General features: G+C 49.9%; 1 protein-coding gene across 2 annotated transcripts in view; it reads right to left on the bottom strand.

The window, feature by feature from the left end:
- The window catches only part of CLIC5 (chloride intracellular channel 5), a 238,346-nt gene that overhangs the window by 157,253 nt on the left and 61,069 nt on the right, over positions 1–20,024 (bottom strand). Inside the window, exon 1 of one of the 2 annotated variants that reach the window (XM_075341181.1) lies at positions 3,881–4,235. The exons of the other annotated variant lie outside the window; for it this stretch is intronic. Coding sequence (XP_075197296.1) covers positions 3,881–3,937 — 57 coding nt within the window. The 5' untranslated portion in view covers positions 3,938–4,235. Of the gene's footprint in view, positions 1–3,880; positions 4,236–20,024 lie in introns of those variants that run through there. 2 annotated transcript variants of the gene reach the window in all.

Raw genomic sequence — 20,024 nt, 5'->3', positions numbered from 1 at the left:
TAAAAGTGGCCATTGTGAGAATCAGTAGAGCTGTACAGTCCGTGAGGAAGGAAGAAAACCTGTAATACTTATATACTTTTATATTTTTGTGCCACAAAATCATGTCCCAAACATATCTGCTGACACCAAGACAAAGTGGACAACCCCTTTAAATTCTCTTGTTTCTCTGAATCTAAATATCTCTTAACTCTACATGACTTGTGTCTGGCCAGGATCTCATAGCTGTACATGACTTGTGTCTGGCCGGGATCTCATAGCTCTACATGACTTGTGTCTGGCCGGGATCTCCTAGTTCTACATGACTTGTGTCTGGCCGGGATCTCATAGCTCTACATCACTTGTGTCTGGCCGGGATCTCATAGCTCTACATGACTTGTGTCTGGCCGGGATCTCATAGCTCTACATGACTTGTGTCTGGCCAGGATCTCATAGCTGTACATGACTTGTGTCTGGCCGGGATCTCATAGCTCTACGTGACTTGTGTCTGGCCGGGATCTCATAGCTCTACATGACTTGTGTCTGGCCGGGATCTCCTAGTTCTTCATGACCTGTGTATGGCTGGGATCTCATAGCTCTTCATGACTTGTGTCTGGCCAGGATCTCATAGCTCTACATGACTTGTGTCTGGCCGGGATCTCATAGCTCTACATGACTTGTGTATGGCTGGGATCTAATAGCTCTGAATGACTTGTGTCTGGCTGGGATCTCATAGCTCTACATGACTTGTGTCTGGCCAGAATCTCATAGCTCTACATGACTTGTGTCTGGCCGGGATCTCATAGCTCTACATGACTTGTGTCTGGCCGGGATCTCATAGTTCTACATGACTTGTGTATGGCCGGAATCTCATAGTTCTACATGACTTGTGTATGGCCGGGATCTCATAGCTCTACATCACTTGTGTCTGGCCGGGATCTCATAGCTCTACATGACTTGTGTCTGGCCGGGATCTCATAGTTCTACATGACTTGTGTATGGCCGGGATCTCATAGCTCTACATGACTTGTGTCTGGCCGGGATCTCATAGCTCTACATCACTTGTGTCTGGCCGGGATCTCATAGCTCTACATCACTTGTGTCTGGCCGGAATCTCATAGCTCTACATGACTTGTGTCTGGCCGGGATCTCATAGCTCTACATGACTTGTGTCTGGCCGAGATCTCATAGCTCTACATGACTTGTGTCTGGCCAGGATCTCATAGTTCTACATGACTTGCATCTAGCCGGGATCTCCTAGCTCTACATGATTTGTGTCTGGCCAGGATCTCATAGTTCTACATGACTTGTGTATGGACGGGATCTCATAGTTCTACATGACTTGTGTTTGGCCAGGATCTCATAGTTCTACATGACTTGCGTCTAGCCGGGATCTCCTAGCTCTACATGACTTGTGTCTGGCCGGGATCTCATAGCTCTACATGACTTGTGTTTGGCCAGGATCTCATAGTTCTACATGACTTGTGTCTGGCCGGGATCTCATAACTCTACATGTCTCGTTGTCTAGCGGCAACCTGACCTCACACGTACATAGGAGGTAATTCATCCTCCAAACAGCAGTGATAGCAAGATAATTCTGGCCATATAATTAGGAGTATCCCACAAGATAGGAGACAACGTGCTGATCGCTGGATGTCCCCTCCCATCCCCAACACCACTGCTGGAATCTCCACCGATCACCAAGTTGGATTAGACTTTCTCCTTTCTTCGAATAGAACGGCAGTGTCCACGCTCAGTCGGACTCCATTCAAAAGGTGGCTCCGTAATCATAATGGTCAGAACAACGAAGTACCAGATTATCAAACCTTCTGGATTATTGCATGCTAATTAATAGATTAAATATGGATGGATAGGTGATAAAGGAAGGTTGTTCACCACTTCATTTATCTTATTGGTGCCAGTTTAAAGGAACTTTACAGTGATGATAATAATAATAATAATAATAATAATATTACTGTATTTTAATTACTAATATTTCTAATGCATTGTTAATTGTGGCAGTAGTGATTGTAGCAGCACATTATTGGATCATGTGCACTATTACTTTTTATTATCACTATTAGTATTTGCTGCGAAATATGTTAGCGCTATATAAAATTATTTTTATCATATTAGCAGTGGTATAATTGTTTTATTATAATTCTTTTTAATATATTATTACATTAACATAGTTTGTGTAATAATGTAATAATATTAATTATTTATATTATTCTTTATATTATTGTTATTATTATTAGTAGTAGTAGTATTATATTTTTGTGCAATTATATTGGGGTTTTTTTATATTATTTTTATTTTTAATAATATTATCAATAGCACAATAATAATACTATTAATATTGATAATAAAAATGGCAAAAATATAATAATAATAATAATAATAATAAAAAAAGATCAGCATAATTAATAGAATATGGAATAAAATAATAATGATTATAATTATTATTCTAAATTATAGCACAAATAATATAATAATGTCATATATTATTATTATATTTTTGTGTTAATATATTTTTTAAAAATGATGATGATGATTATTATTAATAATAATATTAGCAATACCACAAATATTATTAATGTAATAATACTAATAGTATTGATAATAAAAATGCCACAAATAACATAATATAATATCAGCATAATATAATACTGTATCAAAATAATAATGATTATAATTATCATTCTTAATGATAGTGCAAATAAAATAATGTGCTATATTATTATTATTATTATTATTATTATTATTATTATTATGATTACTAGTATATATTTGTGCTACTATATTATTTTTTCAAATTATTTTCATTATTATTATTAATACCAAAATTTTATTAATCTAATAATACTAACAATATTGCTAATAAAATACCATAAATAATCTAATAATAATAATAATATCAGAATAATTCATACAATATCATATCAAACTAATAATGATTATAATTATTATTCTAAATGACAGCACAAATAATATTAAAAATATTATTATTAATAATAATAAAACATATAATAATATCATATTATTATATTTGTACTATCATTTCTAATAAGTCAACCATTTATATTATTACTACTAATAATGATAATAATTCATTATTGCATAGTTTGCTGAAAAGTGCACTACATCAACCAAAAATACCAAATTCAAGAATCAAATTAGTTGACAAAAAAATAAAAATTATATATATAGATATATATACACATTGCCAATGTATGTTAAGCGCTGTGGAATTAATAGCGCTATATAAATGAATAAAATTATTATATATATATATATATATATATATATATATATATACACACTGTAGATATATATATGTATATATATATATATATAAAAAAAAAAAATTATATATAATGTATATATATATATATATATATATATATATATACATATATATATACATATATATACATACACACTGTAGATAGCTACATATATATATATATATATATATGTATTTTTATATATATATATATATATATATATATATTTTTATATATATATATATATATATATATATATATATTCAAGCTGGTGTAAAAAAGACAAAAGAAAAAAATGCCAAGTATTGATACACACCTACAGTAGATACAGATCACCTGAAAACAAAATATCTGACCCCATCTCCCATTGTTTGAGCCAACACTGTCATGTGTAACTTGCAATTAAAATTCTAAACGAGTCTAGAAACAACAATATCTCCACACATACAGAAAAGCAGGTCAACACCAAACACAACATAAAAAATGGGGCAAAAAAAAGTAAAAAAAAAAAAAACCTAGTCCACAAACATAAGGGACCGTGGGGATTTCTTGTACATTTTCCCAGGGGTTCAGCCAGGACCCTTCCCAGTCAGTGTGACACATCCCATGGAGCTTACCTTTACAAAGAGCTCAATTTCTGGGTCCTTCTCTCCATTAGGAGTCAAATCCGACATTTTGGTCAAATTTAGGGGGGAGGGGGATGTCAAATTTAGGGGGGGGGGGGTATATATTTTTTTTTCTTGTAGCAAAGTTAAAATAAAAAAAAAGAAAACCACAAGAGTCTGTGTAATGACTTAGCCCCTCAGTAGGTGAGATTCAGGAGGCATCCTTGGGTTTGGAGATCAGTAGAAGACCTGAGTTTTTGGAGGAGAGAAGTCATGATCCACTTGCAGTGTAAAGAGAGCAACAAGTCCCCGGCTGGATACTGTATCCTCATGTGTCAGTGATCAGTTCACACTGACAGACCAAAATAGCCCGGAGCGAGAGAGCAGAGGAGGGGCTCCCGGGAGGCACGCCGGCCACTCCCCCTGCCGGCGCCCCCTCCCGGCACTCTGCTGCCTGCCGGCCACTCCCCCTGCCGGCGCCCCCTCCCGGCACTCTGCTGCCTGCCGGCCACTCCCCCTGCCGGCGCCCCCTCCCGGCACTCTGCTGCCTGCCGGCCACACTCGCCGCTCGCACTCTCCGCTCCACTACAAATATTTACACAATTACTGATTATTTACATGTTTTGCACAATTGAAAATTATATAAATATTTACACTATTTAAAATCATTTGTTAAAATAAAAAGAAGATTTCTAATAAATATATCAGTAAAGTAAAAAGATAGAACTGTTTCTATGATAAAGTGCTGGCAGATGATGATGATGATGATGATGATGATGATGATGATGGGACTCCAAATTTTAGCAAACTGCAGATTGTACTAAATATTTTTAGCACTATAATTATTTGTAGAATGATGAATAAAAAAAATTAGCAAACCTCAGGGAGACAGAATTGTGCTGTAAATGCAGAGATATTTGCAAAATGGAAATGTTATATAGTAATTTGTGCCTTTTTTGTCACTGCTATGAGGTTCTGCAGCAGCTGAGGTGTGTACCATCGTGTTCTGCAGTGGGTGTGGTGTATATGTGAGGTTTTGCAGCAGCTGAGGTGTGTACTATGGTGTTTTGCAGTGGGTGAGGTGTATATGTGAGGTTCTGCAGCAGCTGAGGTATGTAATATGGTGTTCTGCAGTGGGTGGGGTGTATATGTGAGGTTCTGCAGCAGCTGAGGTATGTAATATGGTGTTCTGCAGTGGGTGGGGTGTATATGTGAGGTTCTGCAGCAGCTGAGGTATGTAATATGGTGTTCTGCAGTGGGTGTGGTGTATATGTGAGGTTCTGCAGCAGCTGAGGTATGTAATATGGTGTTCTGCAGCAGCTGAGGTATGTAATACGGTGTTCTGCAGCAGCTGAGGTGTATATGTGAGGTTCTGCAGCAGCTGAGGTGTATATGTGAGGTTCTGCAGCAGCTGAGGTATGTAATATGGTGTTCTGCAGCAGCTGAGGTGTATATGTGAGGTTCTGCAGCAGCTGAGGTATGTAATATGGTGTTCTGCAGTGGGTGAGGTGTATATGTGAGGTTCTGCAGCAGCTGAGATGTGTACTATGGTGTTCTGCAGTGGGTGAGGTGTATATGTGAGGTTCTGCAGCAGCTGAGATGTGTACTATGGTGTTCTGCAGTGGGTGTGGTGTATATGTGAGGTTCTGCAGCAGCTGAGATGTGTACTATGGTGTTCTGCAGTGGGTGGGGTGTATATGTGAGGTTCTGCAGCAGCTGAGGTGTGTACTATGGTGTTCTGCAGTGGGTGTGGTGTATATGTGAGGTTCTGCAGCAGCTGAGGTATGTAATATGGTGTTCTGCAGTGGGTGTGGTGTATATGTGAGGTTCTGCAGCAGCTGAGATGTGTACTATGGTGTTCTGCAGTGGGTAGGGTGTATATGTGAGGTTCTGCAGCAGGTCATCTGTGTAAACCAGGATATGTGACAATTGAGTTGTGTATTATGAGGTTCTGCAGCCGCTGAGGAGTGTATTATGATGTTCTGTAGTGAATGTTGTGTGTATTATGAGGTTCTGCAGCAGCTCAGTTGGGTATTATGCTGTTCTACAACAACTGAGCTGATGTATATATTACAAGGTTCTTCAATGGCTGAGGTGCTTATTATGATGTCCTGCGCAGCAGCTGAAGCGTATTATGAGGTGCTGCAGCAGCTGAGAAGTTTATTGAAAGATTCTTGAGCAGCCGAGGTGTGTATTATGAGGTTCTGTAGCAGCTCAGATGTGTATTATGAGGTTCTGCAGCAGCTGAGGTGTGTATTTGAGCTTCTGCAGCATCTCAGGTGTATATTAGGAGGTTCTGCAGCAGCTCAGGTGTGTATTATGCTGTTCTGAAGCAGCTCAGCTGATGTATATACTATAAGGTCCTTTAATGGCTGAGGTGCTTATTATGAGGTTCTGCAGTAGCTGAGATGTATATTGAATGAGTCTGCAGCAGCTGAAGTGTTTACTATAAAGTTCTGCAGCAGCTGAGGTGTGTATGAAGCTGTTCTGCAGCAGCTGAAGAGTGTATTATGGTGTTCTGTAGTGAATGTGGAGTGCATTAACGTTTTCTGCAGCAGCTGAGGTGTGTATGATGATGTTCTGCAGCAGTTCAGTTGATGTATATATTATAAGGTTCTTCTACAGCTAAAATGCTTATTGTATTGTTCTGCAGCAGCTTAAGTGTATTACGAGGTTCTGCAGCAGCTGACATGTGTATTGACAGATTTTGCAGCCGCTGAGGTATGTCTAATGAGATTCTGAAGCAGTTGAGCTGTTTTATATTCTGCAGCAGCTGAGGTATTTTATGATATTCTGCAGCAGCTGAGATGTGTATTACGAGGTTCTGCAGCAGCTGAGATGTGTATTACGAGGTTGTGCAGCAGCTGAGATGTGTATTATGAGGTTCTATAGCAGCTGATGTGTATTTTGTGTTGAACAATACCCCAAAGTCACAACCTTTTACTGACACATATTGAGGTTTTAGGTAAAACCCATTGCGGCTTCTGTAGGGGGAAACCCTTCATGGAACATGATATTTGCAGTGAAGTGTTCACAGTTGTCAGGAATTTTTTTTCCTGACGTGTCAGTTTATTCTTCTGAGGAGATACAAATTAAGTCAGTAATTACCTGACCTTTGGCTATGAAGCGCACAGATTAATGATTGTCTATAGGGTGTATGGCTGTATATGTGTGGATACTGTACACTTCCCCTAATCCTGCATCCCTGACAGATTGTGAATATTCTGGATTACTGATCAAAGAAAAGTAAGAGAGACAGCCCAATACTGACCTACAATCAGCAGGCATCCGTCCTGAACAAAGGAACGTATGGAAGCTTCAGTAGGAGAGAGGATGGCCCAATACTGACCTACAATCAGTGGGCATCCCTGTCCTGAACAAAGGAACGTATGGAAGCTTCAGTAGGAGACAGACGTCCCAATACTGACCTACAATCAGCAGGCATCCCTGTCCTTAACAAAGGAATGTATGGAAGCTTCAGTAGGAGAGAGGACGGCCCAATACTGACCTGCAATCAGTGGGCATCCCTGTCCTGAACAAAGGAATGTATGGAAGATTCAGTAGGAGAGCGGATGGCCCAATACTGATCTACAAACAGCGGGCATCCCTGTCCTGTCCATGTGCGCTCTCATATAGAAGTCATGGAGGAACAGCTGGAAACATTACATTACACTGTGTCATGTCCCCACCGGAGTCCGCTTCTGCGACTTCTGCTCCGATCGCCAGGTGACACCGTGTTCCCACCATGGATAGTGCTGGTGATGGGAGAGGAGTCGGTGCCCATGGTTCTGCTGAGCACAGGCTTCGCTCATCCACTAGGCTGGGTTTCCCTGGAAACTGCAGTACCACTGGCTGACTGTAGGTGGCGTGTGTCTTCCAGTTGAAGTTGCCATCATTCACCTGCAGCCAATGGGAAGACACCACACCCTTCTTATTCCCCCTCCTGTCATGTGACCACTGCCAGAGATAGTTTATATTCCTGGTTCCTGTGCTGTTTGTATTGTGATTCATGTGCGCTGACCTTGCTTGTTTCCTGACTACCCTTCTGCCTGTCGTTTATGTACCTCGCTGCCCGATCCGGATTTGACCTCTGCTTCTGTGGCGCCCTGGCCTAGCCAGGTCGTCACAGATAACACACAAACACCCCACCCCCCATTAGACAGTAACATTAGCCAAACACAAAATCCTTGTTGCCTCCCTCCAGGGTCTGATGTCCACACCAGGTGGGGCAGAGCCAAGCGGTTGGCCTCGCCCACCGAGGAGTTCACAGGCCTGGAGGCGGGAAAAGCAGGCAGTTGAGTGTTGAGCAGTGAAGTGAGAGGAGTGAAGTGGAGAGTGTCTGGGTTTGTGGCCCAGGCACTGACAGCAAGGTTGGCAGACGGTGGTGGCCGTCTGCAGGAGTGGTGAATCGACACGGAACCGTAGGACCGGGGACGGGCGACAGCCCGCCGGTACCGACCGGGGAGCGAAGTGAAGCCAGCACACACAGGCAGGGCCATCGGACCCCGGCTAGGCTTGGAGCCGCCGTCAACAGCCAAATCCGAGTGTGACCGAAACCCCAGGGGTTCCCTAACAGAAAAAGTCCCGATAGAAGGCAACCGCCCACACCGTGAGGGTAACAGCTACCGCCTAAGGCTAGAGACCCAAGGGCCAGTGCCTGCGGGCAAATGGGCTCCTCCGGCACCCATACACCGGGGAGCGGACTACCATTGGGAATCCATCGTAGTCAAACAAGGACACTAAGGTGCAGGGAAAGACAGCCGCCATCACCTGTCCGGGGAGAGACACTGCAGCCGGCTGCGGGACCCGTCCATCTAGTCATTTGATTTACCGAGGACTTTGTGCATCTCTTGCTGAGTGAGTACACCAGTGCCATCCGGCACCGCGCCGCGCTGTCCCTGCAACCCTACACCTCACCAACCCTGCCTCCCCGTCTCACCACCGGGCCTCGGGACCACCGACCCCTACCCACGGAGGGAAAAAAAACATCCCAGCTGCTCCCTACCATCGCTCCCGGGATCCCCGTCACCAGCAGCGGTGGTGTCCATCTTCACCACAACCCGTGGGTGGCGTCATGGACTAAATCCCCCAAACCAACCACTACCCCTTTTCACTCACGGGCGAGGAGCGACGCTCGAGTCCCCGGATCCGGCCCACCGCTCGAGCCACCGAGCAGCAGCCGCAGCAGCGCCGGACCCGAGCGTTAGCGAGCGCATCCAACGGCGTCCTCCCCGCCCGCGACACTTCATTTGCTGATTACGTCCTTGCCTTCCGATTCTGTCCCTGTTCTGTAATTCTTGGTTTGACCCTGCCTGACGACTACTCTCCGGGCTGCAGCCTTCCACAGGTAGTGATCACCTTGGGCCCTGTGTAATACCAAATCCCTGTATAGGGGTTAAAGAGTTTCAGGGTTCTGGGGGTCCTGCTTGGTGAGTGGCTTCCTTCTAGCCTGTCCATTACAGCCCGTCTGAGTCTGTGGATCCAGGCAGGCATTACACACTTGTATTATTAGATACCATGTAGTACCAGCAATAACAGAACAGGGGGGAGGTGGTGGGATGGCTGGACACTGACATGGTGGGATCCACCTGGAGCAACCACAACGCTCAACCAGGCATAGTGCTGTGATACCGCTAAACCATGTACAGCAGTGTGCACCAACTCCAGTCTTCAAGAGCCACCAACAAAGCACGTTTTTAGGATCATATGTATGTTTGCACCATTATAGTCAGTGGTCCCATCAGCGCATACGTCCGAAACCCGTATTGCGGGGGGTTCAGATGGAAGCCTCGACAGAACAACTGAACAGGGAGAGGAATGCAGAGTGAAAGCGGGCTTAGAGTTACGGATGTCACAGGATGGGTAGACATACTAACTACCTGCAAATAAAGAAAATATGGAATCAATATTTTCAAAACAACTCGAGTTCTTTGGTATTGAGTTTGAGTGCGTAAAATCTCCTACTTACAAGCAAAATGCTTCCAGGTACTGTCACTTCGAAAAAACGACTCATGTGACATGTGGCGCCCCTGACCTGGTCAGGCACCACTGAGTGCTGCACCCATGCTGGGAACAGTACAATACAGGTAATCCAGAAGGCTGACAGGGGTGTGGAACACAGGCGCATAGTGAGCAGGTCTCACACATGTACCCATGAGAGGACCCCTGGGGATCCCAGGAGGGGGCAAGCCTTGACCTTCACTGGAATAGTGGAGGGGGTAGAGCCTCCATCTCCTCTCAAGGGGTGTGGTGGAGAGTCTGGTTGCTAGGTGGCGTAGGCAAGAACAGGAGAGGAGGAGCAGTGAGCCAGTTAGAGGAGAACTCCATAGGGCTCAGTGAGGAGCAGACCTGTGGGGCTGTTGCTGTCTAACAGCGCCCGCGCAGTGGCTATTGACGGGGGAGAACGGTCAACTAGGAGTGCTGCCTGAAAGCCAGCTTCAGCTAGAGAGTGCAACGGAGTGGGAAGTAAGGAGACTGCTAGAGAGCACCAGGCCCAACCGGGCGGCAGATCCCGAAGCGAGGATAGATTCACCTTTCCCTGCTAAACCTGCCGGTGTGGGGCTCTTAAAGCCCACACCACAACACCACAAAAGCCGCAGCCACGTAACCGCAGTGAGGGCCCATAGGTCATAGGAGGCAAGAGGCTGGAGTGGCCTGGTCCGGGGAACAAGCAAACGGCAAACAAGAAGGGGAGAGAGGCTTGGAGCATCTTCCCTGGGTGACCCCCATAGGGACTCAAAGTCGGGGTCACCCCAAACCACCAAGGGCTAAGGAAGGCGAGTCAGTAGTCACCCTCATAAAGTCAGCCTGAAGGATACCTGGTTCCTACCTGGTTCATCTCAGCTACGCCCGGGTTACTCACCCTGCCATCTAATGTGAGTAAAAACCCTGAAAGACATTCCTGCCTGTGTGGTCATTCTGCGACTTGTGGTACTACAAACCTACACAGGGCCCTGGGGCTTGCCTCACTCTCAGGAGGCTACTACATCTAACTGCACACACCATCAGCCCCAGGCGACCCTCAACCTGCAGTGGCGGTCCCTACTGGCCGCAATACTGAGAGTGGCGTCACGATCAAAAACAGAAGATTTCCTACCAGTGACGGAGATCCAGCAACGTGGAGTCCCTGAAGGTAATGCACCGACACCGACACAACACCTGCGGGGCTTCACATCTGGCGTCACGAACAGGATAAGGACTAGACCTGTTCAGACAGGTGACCATGTGCCTAGGCGGTCCGCTTGAAAAATTGGAAGCGCCGCCATATTGCCACCATGGAAAGCGCGCTGAAAAACAACAGCAGCCCGCGCTGGAAGAAGTTACCGCCCACGAAGAGGTGTGGCTACCCAGAGATCCCCTGCAGAGTTCGGACCTTGCCAGCTATGAGAGTGGAAGCGTCCAGAGACGGCGGGAAGGAAAGAGAGCCACAAGCCTGCTGCTGGGAGAGGAGCTGCTGAAAGAGGCAGAGCAGAAACTGAGCAGCTTGCTATCTGAGGCAACGGCGAGTCCACAGCTGGGAGATCGTGCAGAAGACGGCGCAGAAGAAATGGCGTCTGACCGCAGGAACCCAGAACCAGGCTCCGCTGCCTGGTGGTATCGGGAGCTGGCCCAGTTCTGTGACCGACTGGAGAACCGGGTTGTGGAGCAGATCCGGGAAGAACGAATGGAACTGCTGGAGATGGCTGCCGCGGTTCGGGCCTATGAAAGGAGAGCCGCGCGCCGAGTGCCAGACAGGACGGCGATGACGCAGACCCCGATGCTGCCACCGGTGGGTGAGTCAAGTGATGCCCCGGCCAGCGCAAGTGCCCCGACCCCTGCTGCCACGTCCGCGGTCCCCGAAGAGGCGTCCGGTGCGGCGACGCTGAAGCAGGCCGCAGCCACGCCAGGTGCGGCCTTCCAAGCCCCAGCGGCCGCAGCGATGCCCTGCTCGGCCCACCAAGACCCGGTCCCTGCAGCGACGTCCAGCCCAGCCTGCACAGAGCCCCCTGCAACAGCGACACTGATCCAGGCCGCCGCCATGCCGGGCGCGGCCCGCCAAGACCAGGCCGCCGCCATCCAGGGCGCGGCCCGCCAAGACCAGGCCGCCGCCATCCAGGGCGCGGCCCGCCAAGACCAGGCCGCCGCCATGCCGGGCGCGGCCCGCCAAGACCAGGCCGCCGCCATGCCGGGCGCGGCCCGCCAAGACCAGGCCGCCGCCATGCCGGGCGCGGCCCGCCAAGACCAGGCCGCCGCCATACAGGGCGCGGCCCGCCAAGACCAGGCCGCCGCCATACAGGGCGCGGCCCGCCAAGAAAAGGCTACCTCAGCATTTACCCCGGCCTGTAAGGCCAGAGCAGACACCGCTCCCCGGTCCACAGAGGTTCCTGATAGGCAGCCCACGGTGGGTGAAGACCCTGCATATTGGCAGATGAGGGCTGACCTGGAGGCCAAATTCCCACAATGGTTGGTGAGCCAGTACATACCCCCTCCGCATACCCCAAAGAGTCTCCTGCTAACTCCTGCAGCAGCTACACCAAGGAGTCCCTCACCTGGGCCGGCTGAAGAGCATCCATCCCCGGCACTGCCACAGCTGGAGTGCCAGGAAGAACTAAGGGGGAGAGGAGGCCAGGAAGCAGAAGGGTTGACTCCGACTCCAGTGCCACCCGCGGCAGATGTGTATTCAGAGCCGGAAATGCTGCCATACTCCCGCTGGGATGAGGAAGACCTGACACCGTCTGTTGACGAAGATCAGCCCCAAGACCTCACCTGGGAGTTTGTGAGCTGCCCTCTACAGAACCCAGCCCGCAAGACACGGCGACACCGAACACAGTGTGCTCCAGCCCCACAGTCTCCAGAGCAGAAGGAAGTCACCGCCAGAGACCTACAGGAGAAACGGTCCCTGAGATGGGCCAAAAGCCAGGCTAGAGGACCCCTGTGTTATGGCGTAGTGGAAGACTTTAATCTGAGAAGCGGCTATGGATTTATTGTAGCACCTGGCATCAAAAAGGGAATATTTGTTAACAGGAGAGATGTCAGCGCACACCTGCCTAGAGGACACCCTGGCAGAAATCTGAAAATGGGAGATTCGGTACAGTTTACCATGCACCAAGGTGAAAGGGGATTGTACGCACTTGATGTAGCCTTACGTACCAGCAAACCCTACAGCCATCCCATGCCACAAGAAAGACAAGAAAGACAAGAAAGACAAGAAAGACAAGAAAGACAAGAAAGACAAGAAAGACAAGAAAGACAAGACAGAGATAAAGAAACAGATACAGAAAAGGAATCAGATGCAGACCAAGAAAGGAAAGACACAGAACCTACAGATGAGGCAACCACAGATGAAGAAAGAGACAAAGAGCAAGAAAGTCACAGGTGCCAGTGCCCAACGTGCCCTCGCCCTAGTGAAAAAGAGGAGTAAAGTAAAGTAAAGTAAGAAGTACAGAAGTTAAAGTTTTGAAAGTTTTGTTTGCAACGTTTAAGAAATGTGCCCACAAAAACTATTGTGAGAAAACCATAAACCTTAAGGCTATGAACTTGCTATAGCCACAAACTCTCGCAGTGTAAATAGTTACACCAGTGGCACCACCACCAGGGCCAGCCTGTTTAGGGGCTTGGCTCGTCTGCAACCAGGGGGGCCCGTCCGTAGAAAAGGGCCTTGGCTCACCTGCGACCAGAGAGCACGCCTGTTTATGGGGCCTTGGCTCACCACCACAAAGAGGGTACCTGGTCAGCACCAACTGTGGAGGCCGCCTCTGCATCCTGCCAGAAGAGGCTGAAGGCGCGGATCCACCAGGCCAGGTATACCCTGAAACCACCAGCCCATGAAAGCCGCCTCTACATCCTGCCAGAAGTGGCTGAAGTCGCGGCCAACGTGAAAGGGTTTTGGGTGGGTTAACGGACTTGTGGGTGGAGGGTGGTGATGTCTGATACCTGGTGCTTTTAAATGTTTTACATGTTTTAATGTTTTATGCATTTTAAAATGTTGTCTTGCAGCCCGAGGACGTGCTGGTGATAACTAAGGGGGAATGTGGCGCCCCTGACCTGGTCAGGCACCACTGAGTGCTGCACCCATGCTGGGAACAGTACAATACAGGTAATCCAGAAGGCTGACAGGGGTGTGGAACACAGGCGCATAGTGAGCAGGTCTCACACATGTACCCATGAGAGGACCCCTGGGGATCCCAGGAGGGGGCAAGCCTTGACCTTCACTGGAATAGTGGAAGGGGTAGAGCCTCCATCTCCTCTCAAGGGGTGTGGTGGAGAGTCTGGTTGCTAGGTGGCGTAGGCAAGAACAGGAGAGGAGGAGCAGTGAGCCAGTTAGAGGAGAACTCCATAGGGCTCAGTGAGGAGCAGACCTGTGGGGCTGTTGCTGTCTAACAGCGCCCGCGCAGTGGCTATTGACGGGGGAGAACGGTCAACTAGGAGTGCTGCCTGAAAGCCAGCTTCAGCTAGAGAGTGCAACGGAGTGGGAAGTAAGGAGACTGCTAGAGAGCACCAGGCCCAACCGGGCGGCAGATCCCGAAGCGAGGATAGATTCACCTTTCCCTGCTAAACCTGCCGGTGTGGGGCTCTTAAAGCCCACACCACAACACCACAAAAGCCGCAGCCACGTAACCGCAGTGAGGGCCCATAGGTCATAGGAGGCAAGAGGCTGGAGTGGCCTGGTCCGGGGAACAAGCAAACGGCAAACAAGAAGGGGAGAGAGGCTTGGAGCATCTTCCCTGGGTGACCCCCATAGGGACTCAAAGTCGGGGTCACCCCAAACCACCAAGGGCTAAGGAAGGCGAGTCAGTAGTCACCCTCATAAAGTCAGCCTGAAGGATACCTGGTTCCTACCTGGTTCATCTCAGCTACGCCCGGGTTACTCACCCTGCCATCTAATGTGAGTAAAAACCCTGAAAGACATTCCTGCCTGTGTGGTCATTCTGCGACTTGTGGTACTACAAACCTACACAGGGCCCTGGGGCTTGCCTCACTCTCAGGAGGCTACTACATCTAACTGCACACACCATCAGCCCCAGGCGACCCTCAACCTGCAGTGGCGGTCCCTACTGGCCGCAATACTGAGAGTGGCGTCACGATCAAAAACAGAAGATTTCCTACCAGTGACGGAGATCCAGCAACGTGGAGTCCCTGAAGGTAATGCACCGACACCGACACAACACCTGCGGGGCTTCACAGACACTTTGGAGAAGTGGCCGCAGAATTGATGCCACGACTAAATCAATATAATATCAAGATGTTAGTGTATATGGAAGAGGGGTCTGGCTATCTGGCTACTATACCTTACGCCCTACCATCCCCATTATAGTCCTGGGAATAGGACAAATGTGACGCTCCCTTGTGAAGGCCTCTTCATGGTATTGCCTACGTGGTCTCATGAGATTTGAAGAATGGTAGCTAGTAACCTATTCTATGCAGCGAGTGAAATTAGACATCACATACCAAGCCTGAAGTGCCTACTCAAACCATCAGAGGTGTGTGCACAAAACTGGACTAAGGGTCCAGCTAGAGCTGCTCCACGGACCTCACACCACCGTTCTCAAAGGCCATCATGATGCGGAGAAAGACAGCAATGGCGACTGAAATGGAGGTTTATTCTCTTAAGTGATGAATGTCGCTTTTGTCTTGGACACAATGATAGCTGATTGTGGTCCGAAGACCATTGGGCTACGAGCTACAGGTGTCTATTGACCTCACACCTCTGACCTCAAAGGCTATCATGGTTCAGAGCAAGATGTCAATGGAGGCTGGAATGAGTCCTAATTTTTTCTTGAGTTCAATGATAGCTGGAGATTGGCCTGGATACCACGTGGGAAAGCATGAAGAAGCCTTCAAGAGAAAATATCCCACCAGTCCTACTCTTAGGATTATGTAGTCGGTCAACATATTGTACGGTAGCCGGATTCCTCTAGTCTTCATTCCTGGTGCACTAACAGCTCAGCGTCACATTTGATTTGATTTGGTCGTAGAACCTGTGGTGCGGCTATTTCTTCAAAGTGTCCCTGGAGACATTATTCAACATTACAAGTCCAGGCCACGTGTTCACATGTTCTTCGTAGTACTGTGTGCAGCCTGTGTGGCCGTAGGGCCGTTTCACACCTCGTATTTTGCCAGAAGCCGGATCCGGGGAAGCGCTATACCATGCGGTTGTGTGCTTCATACACAACCGCATGTGTTTGTGACGCCCTGGGCAAGCCAGGGGTCACAGGTCATAACACCACCACACCCTACACCCCGGATAGGTACACCGAAGCTACCCAGAAATCCTTGTTGCCTTCCTCCAGGGGCTGATGTCCACACCAGGGGGTGGGCCAGGCGGTTGGCTCCGCCCACCAAGGAGTTCACAGTCCTGGAGGAGGGAAAACACAGGCAGTCCGGAAAAGATAGAGATTGGAGGAGGAAGTGGAAGGAGTTGAAGTCAGAGTTAAAGTGGAAGAGAAAGTGACAGTTGAGGAAGCCTGAAGTTGGTCCGGGTGTGTGCCCCGGACTGAGACAGCAAGGTCAGCAGACGGCGGTGACCGTCTGCAGGAGAGGCTGATCGGAGGTTGCCGAAAGGACCGTGGACGGGTGGTGGCCCGGCACTACCGGAGCGGTATACGAAGTGAAGCCAGCACCATTGGCAGGGGCCTTTCGGATCCCGGCAAGGCTAGGAGTCGCCGTCAATTTGCCAAATCCGTCAGTGAAGGGGACCTCCGGGTCTCCCAACAACTAAGTCCTGATTGAAGGCAACAGTCCAACCGTAGGAGAGAGACACCGCCACCGCCAAGGCACTAGTTTCTCAGGGCCAGCGCCTGCGGGCAAAGAGGGGCGCCTCCGGCCCATATCCAAGCCGGGGAGCGGGTTACCGGTGGGAACCCATCGCTACCAACATAGACTTAGGTGCAGGAAAAGGGACCGTCACCGTCAACCACTGGGGAAAAGCAACAGCAGCCGTCCGTGGGAGCCGTCTTTCCAGCCGTGTGTTTTACCGAGAACTGTGTCCCCGTCTCAGGCTGAGTGAGTACCACAGTGCCGTGAGGCACAGCGCTGCCCCCTTGTCCCTGCACCCCACCAAGCCCTGCACCGGCCCCGCCATCCCTCATCCCCCACTTCGTCACCGGGCCCCGGGACAACCACCCCCCTACCCACGGAGGGGAGAACCAACAACTTTGCTGCTCCCTGTCATCGCTCCCGAGATCCCCATACAGAGCAGCGGTGGTGTCCACACAATCACCACAACCGTGGGTGGCGTCACGGACAATAAACAATCCCAAAAAAATCAATCCATTTTCACTCACGGGTGAGGAGCGCCGCTCGAGTCCCCGGAATCCGGCCCATCGCTCGAGCCACCGAGCAGCAGCAGGCCGCAGCAGCAGCGGCAGCCGGACCCGAGCAATGGGAGAGCGCAGCGTCCCCTCCTCCGCCCGCGACAACTTGGCGTCACGAACAGGCTCTTACCGCTCTGCCGTTGGGTAGAGGTGCGCCTTGTGACCGCCGGAGGTGTCCGGCCGAAAAATTTCGGAAGTCGCCATCTTTGGCGCGAAAAGTTCCCGCTCGAGCGTCTTCTCGAGTAGTGGAGGCGCGAAGGCCAAAACCCCGCCCTGATAGAGGAGGGGCCGGAAAGAGGCTAAGGGGGACGGAAACAAGATGTCTGCGCCCGACGGAGCTGCTGGAGGAGCGGTGGTCGCAGCCGCAGTGGCACCCGTGGATGGGAATGGGCTTGCTCAGGTCCCGGCCGTGCTGGCAGGAGGTGCCGCGGCCCCCGCTCTCGCTCAGGTGATGCCGTTCTCCTTGCCCTATGTGCCCGGAGCTACCTGGCTACCGCAGTATGACGGGAAACCTGATGCTTTACAGGTCTTCCGGAAAAAGCTTAATCCGCTTCTGGTATTGTACCCCCTGACCGATAAGCAACGTGCAGTGGTAGTGCTGTGCCAGCTAACCGGCGCGGCTGAGCAGGAAGCGGAGACCTGGGCCGAGGGGGACCGGTTCTCTGAAGCCACCATCTTTGAGAAGCTACAGACTGCCTTTGAGACCCGTACCGAAGCTGAGCTGAGGATGCAGTTTTACCAGTGCCGGCAACGGTCTGTGTATAGCATTCGGGACTACGCTTTACGTCTGCAAACCGCCCTCCGCACACTAAAGCGGGTGGACACTATCAATGAGGCGGACAGCAACAAGATGTTAGTAGAGCAATTTGTGCAGGGGATGAGGTCCTCTGAGGATCGCAAACAACTCTGGCTGTGGGCCCTGGAACACCCTGATGTGGACTTTGCTGTGTTAAAGGAACGGGCCATTAAAGCACTGCAACCCCCAGCTTCAGAAATCTTGGAGCCAGCCCCGTGGCCAATTGAGACGGCCCCCGTCCTGATGGCCCCTGCCCTACCAGCCTCTCCAATACCTACAGCCCCAAGCAGCACGATGGAAGAACTGGCAGCCCAGGTCCGCCGCATGGACGGAGACCTCGCCAAGATTCTCGCTGCACTCCAACCTTTGACCAGATCCCAGCCTCCAACCAAGATACAGCTCGCCGACAGCCCTGAGGATGTTCCCTGGATGCAGCGGAGAAGTGCTAACAACTCGCGGAACAGACCTCCAACCTGCTACAAGTGCAGCAAGCCTGGCCATTACTTCCGACAGTGCCCGTTAAACGAGCAACCCCTGGGGCCACGGGCCAATCCTCAGGAGTAGAACCCCGTGACCCCCCAGACTGGCGGGACCGGTATATCGGGGCCCAGCCCATCATCCCCGTGGCTGTGGACGGTATACCGGTGATGGCACTCTTGGACACTGGATCACAGGTAACCACCATACCATACACATTATACCAACGGTATTGGGGGACAGACGAGCTGGCTCCCCCAGATACTAGTATAACACTGATTGCTGCTGATGGACTCCCATTGACCCAAGTGGGGTATAAACAAGTGGCTATAACAGTGGGGCGAGCTGAACTGCAACACCAGGGTATGATTGTGATCATGAATGAACCCAGTGACCATAACCCGAAGATAGTGCTAGGAACCAATGTGATGGAGCACTGTATGGGTGATGTGTTGGCCCTACTGCAGCAGCTGGCCGCCACGGCGGCGGGGAGCCGACAGAGAGCTGTGCAGCGTGAGATCCGAGCCTTGATGTACCGCCAGCATGTAAACTCAACAGGAGGAGAGATTGGTGGAGTGAGAGTGATGGATGCTGCTCCGTTGATTGTGCCCCCTAGGAGTGAGATGATGATTTGGTGTAGAGCAGCAGTAGGGCCTCAGGGGCGTGACTACCCTGCCATGATAGAGCCCATGCCCTCCGAGCACTGGCCCACCGTAATGGCCGCACGAGGGGTGGTAGATGTAAAGAAGGGGAGAGTGCCCGTGAGGGTGCTGAACTGTGGGGAGGAAGAAGTCAGGCTTCCCCGGTATGCCACCCTTGCCAAGTTGCTCACCCTGGATCCCCACACCATCCACGAGGCAGCTCCCCCAGTTTCTCCACCTACTACCAGCACTCACCCGCCCCAAGGGGAGGTAAATGAGTGGCACCAACAGCTACACGTGGGCACTGACGATACCCCTACACATCACAAAGAAGGGGTATACAGGGTGATGCGGGAGTATGAGCAAGTTTTCAGCAAACATCCACTAGACTTTGGGCAGATCAAAGGGGTCCAACACCACATCCCCACCGGTGAGCACCACCCTATCAAAGAGAGGTACAGGCCTATTCCCCCTGCGCATTACCAATGTGCCAAAGATATGTTGAGGAACATGAAAGAGGCAGGGGTTATTCGGGACAGCTGTAGTCCCTGGGCCGCCCCGTTGGTACTGGTCAAGAAGAAGGATGGCACCATGCGGATGTGTGTGGACTACCGGAAGATTAACCAGATAACGCATAAAAATGCTTACCCACTGCCCCGTATTGAAGAGTCTTTGGCCGCACTGAGAACTGCGAATTACTTCTCTACCCTTGATCTCACCAGTGGGTACTGGCAAGTGGCAGTGGCACCGGAGGACCGGGAGAAAACCGCCTTCACCACCCCAATGGGGCTCTGTGAATTCAATAGTATGCCGTTCGGGCTGTGCAACGCCCCTGGAACCTTCCAACGACTGATGGAGTGCTGTCTTGGACATCTAAACTTCGAGACCGTCCTGTTATACCTGGATGATGTGATTGTGTACTCTCAGACGTATGAAGCCCATCTGGAGCA

This window comes from Anomaloglossus baeobatrachus, chromosome 3, assembly GCF_048569485.1.
Source record: "Anomaloglossus baeobatrachus isolate aAnoBae1 chromosome 3, aAnoBae1.hap1, whole genome shotgun sequence".
Taxonomy (NCBI): Eukaryota; Metazoa; Chordata; class Amphibia; order Anura; family Aromobatidae; genus Anomaloglossus; species Anomaloglossus baeobatrachus.
The sequence above is the reverse complement of the archived record's forward strand: the minus strand, read 5'-3'. Positions and strand labels throughout refer to the sequence as shown.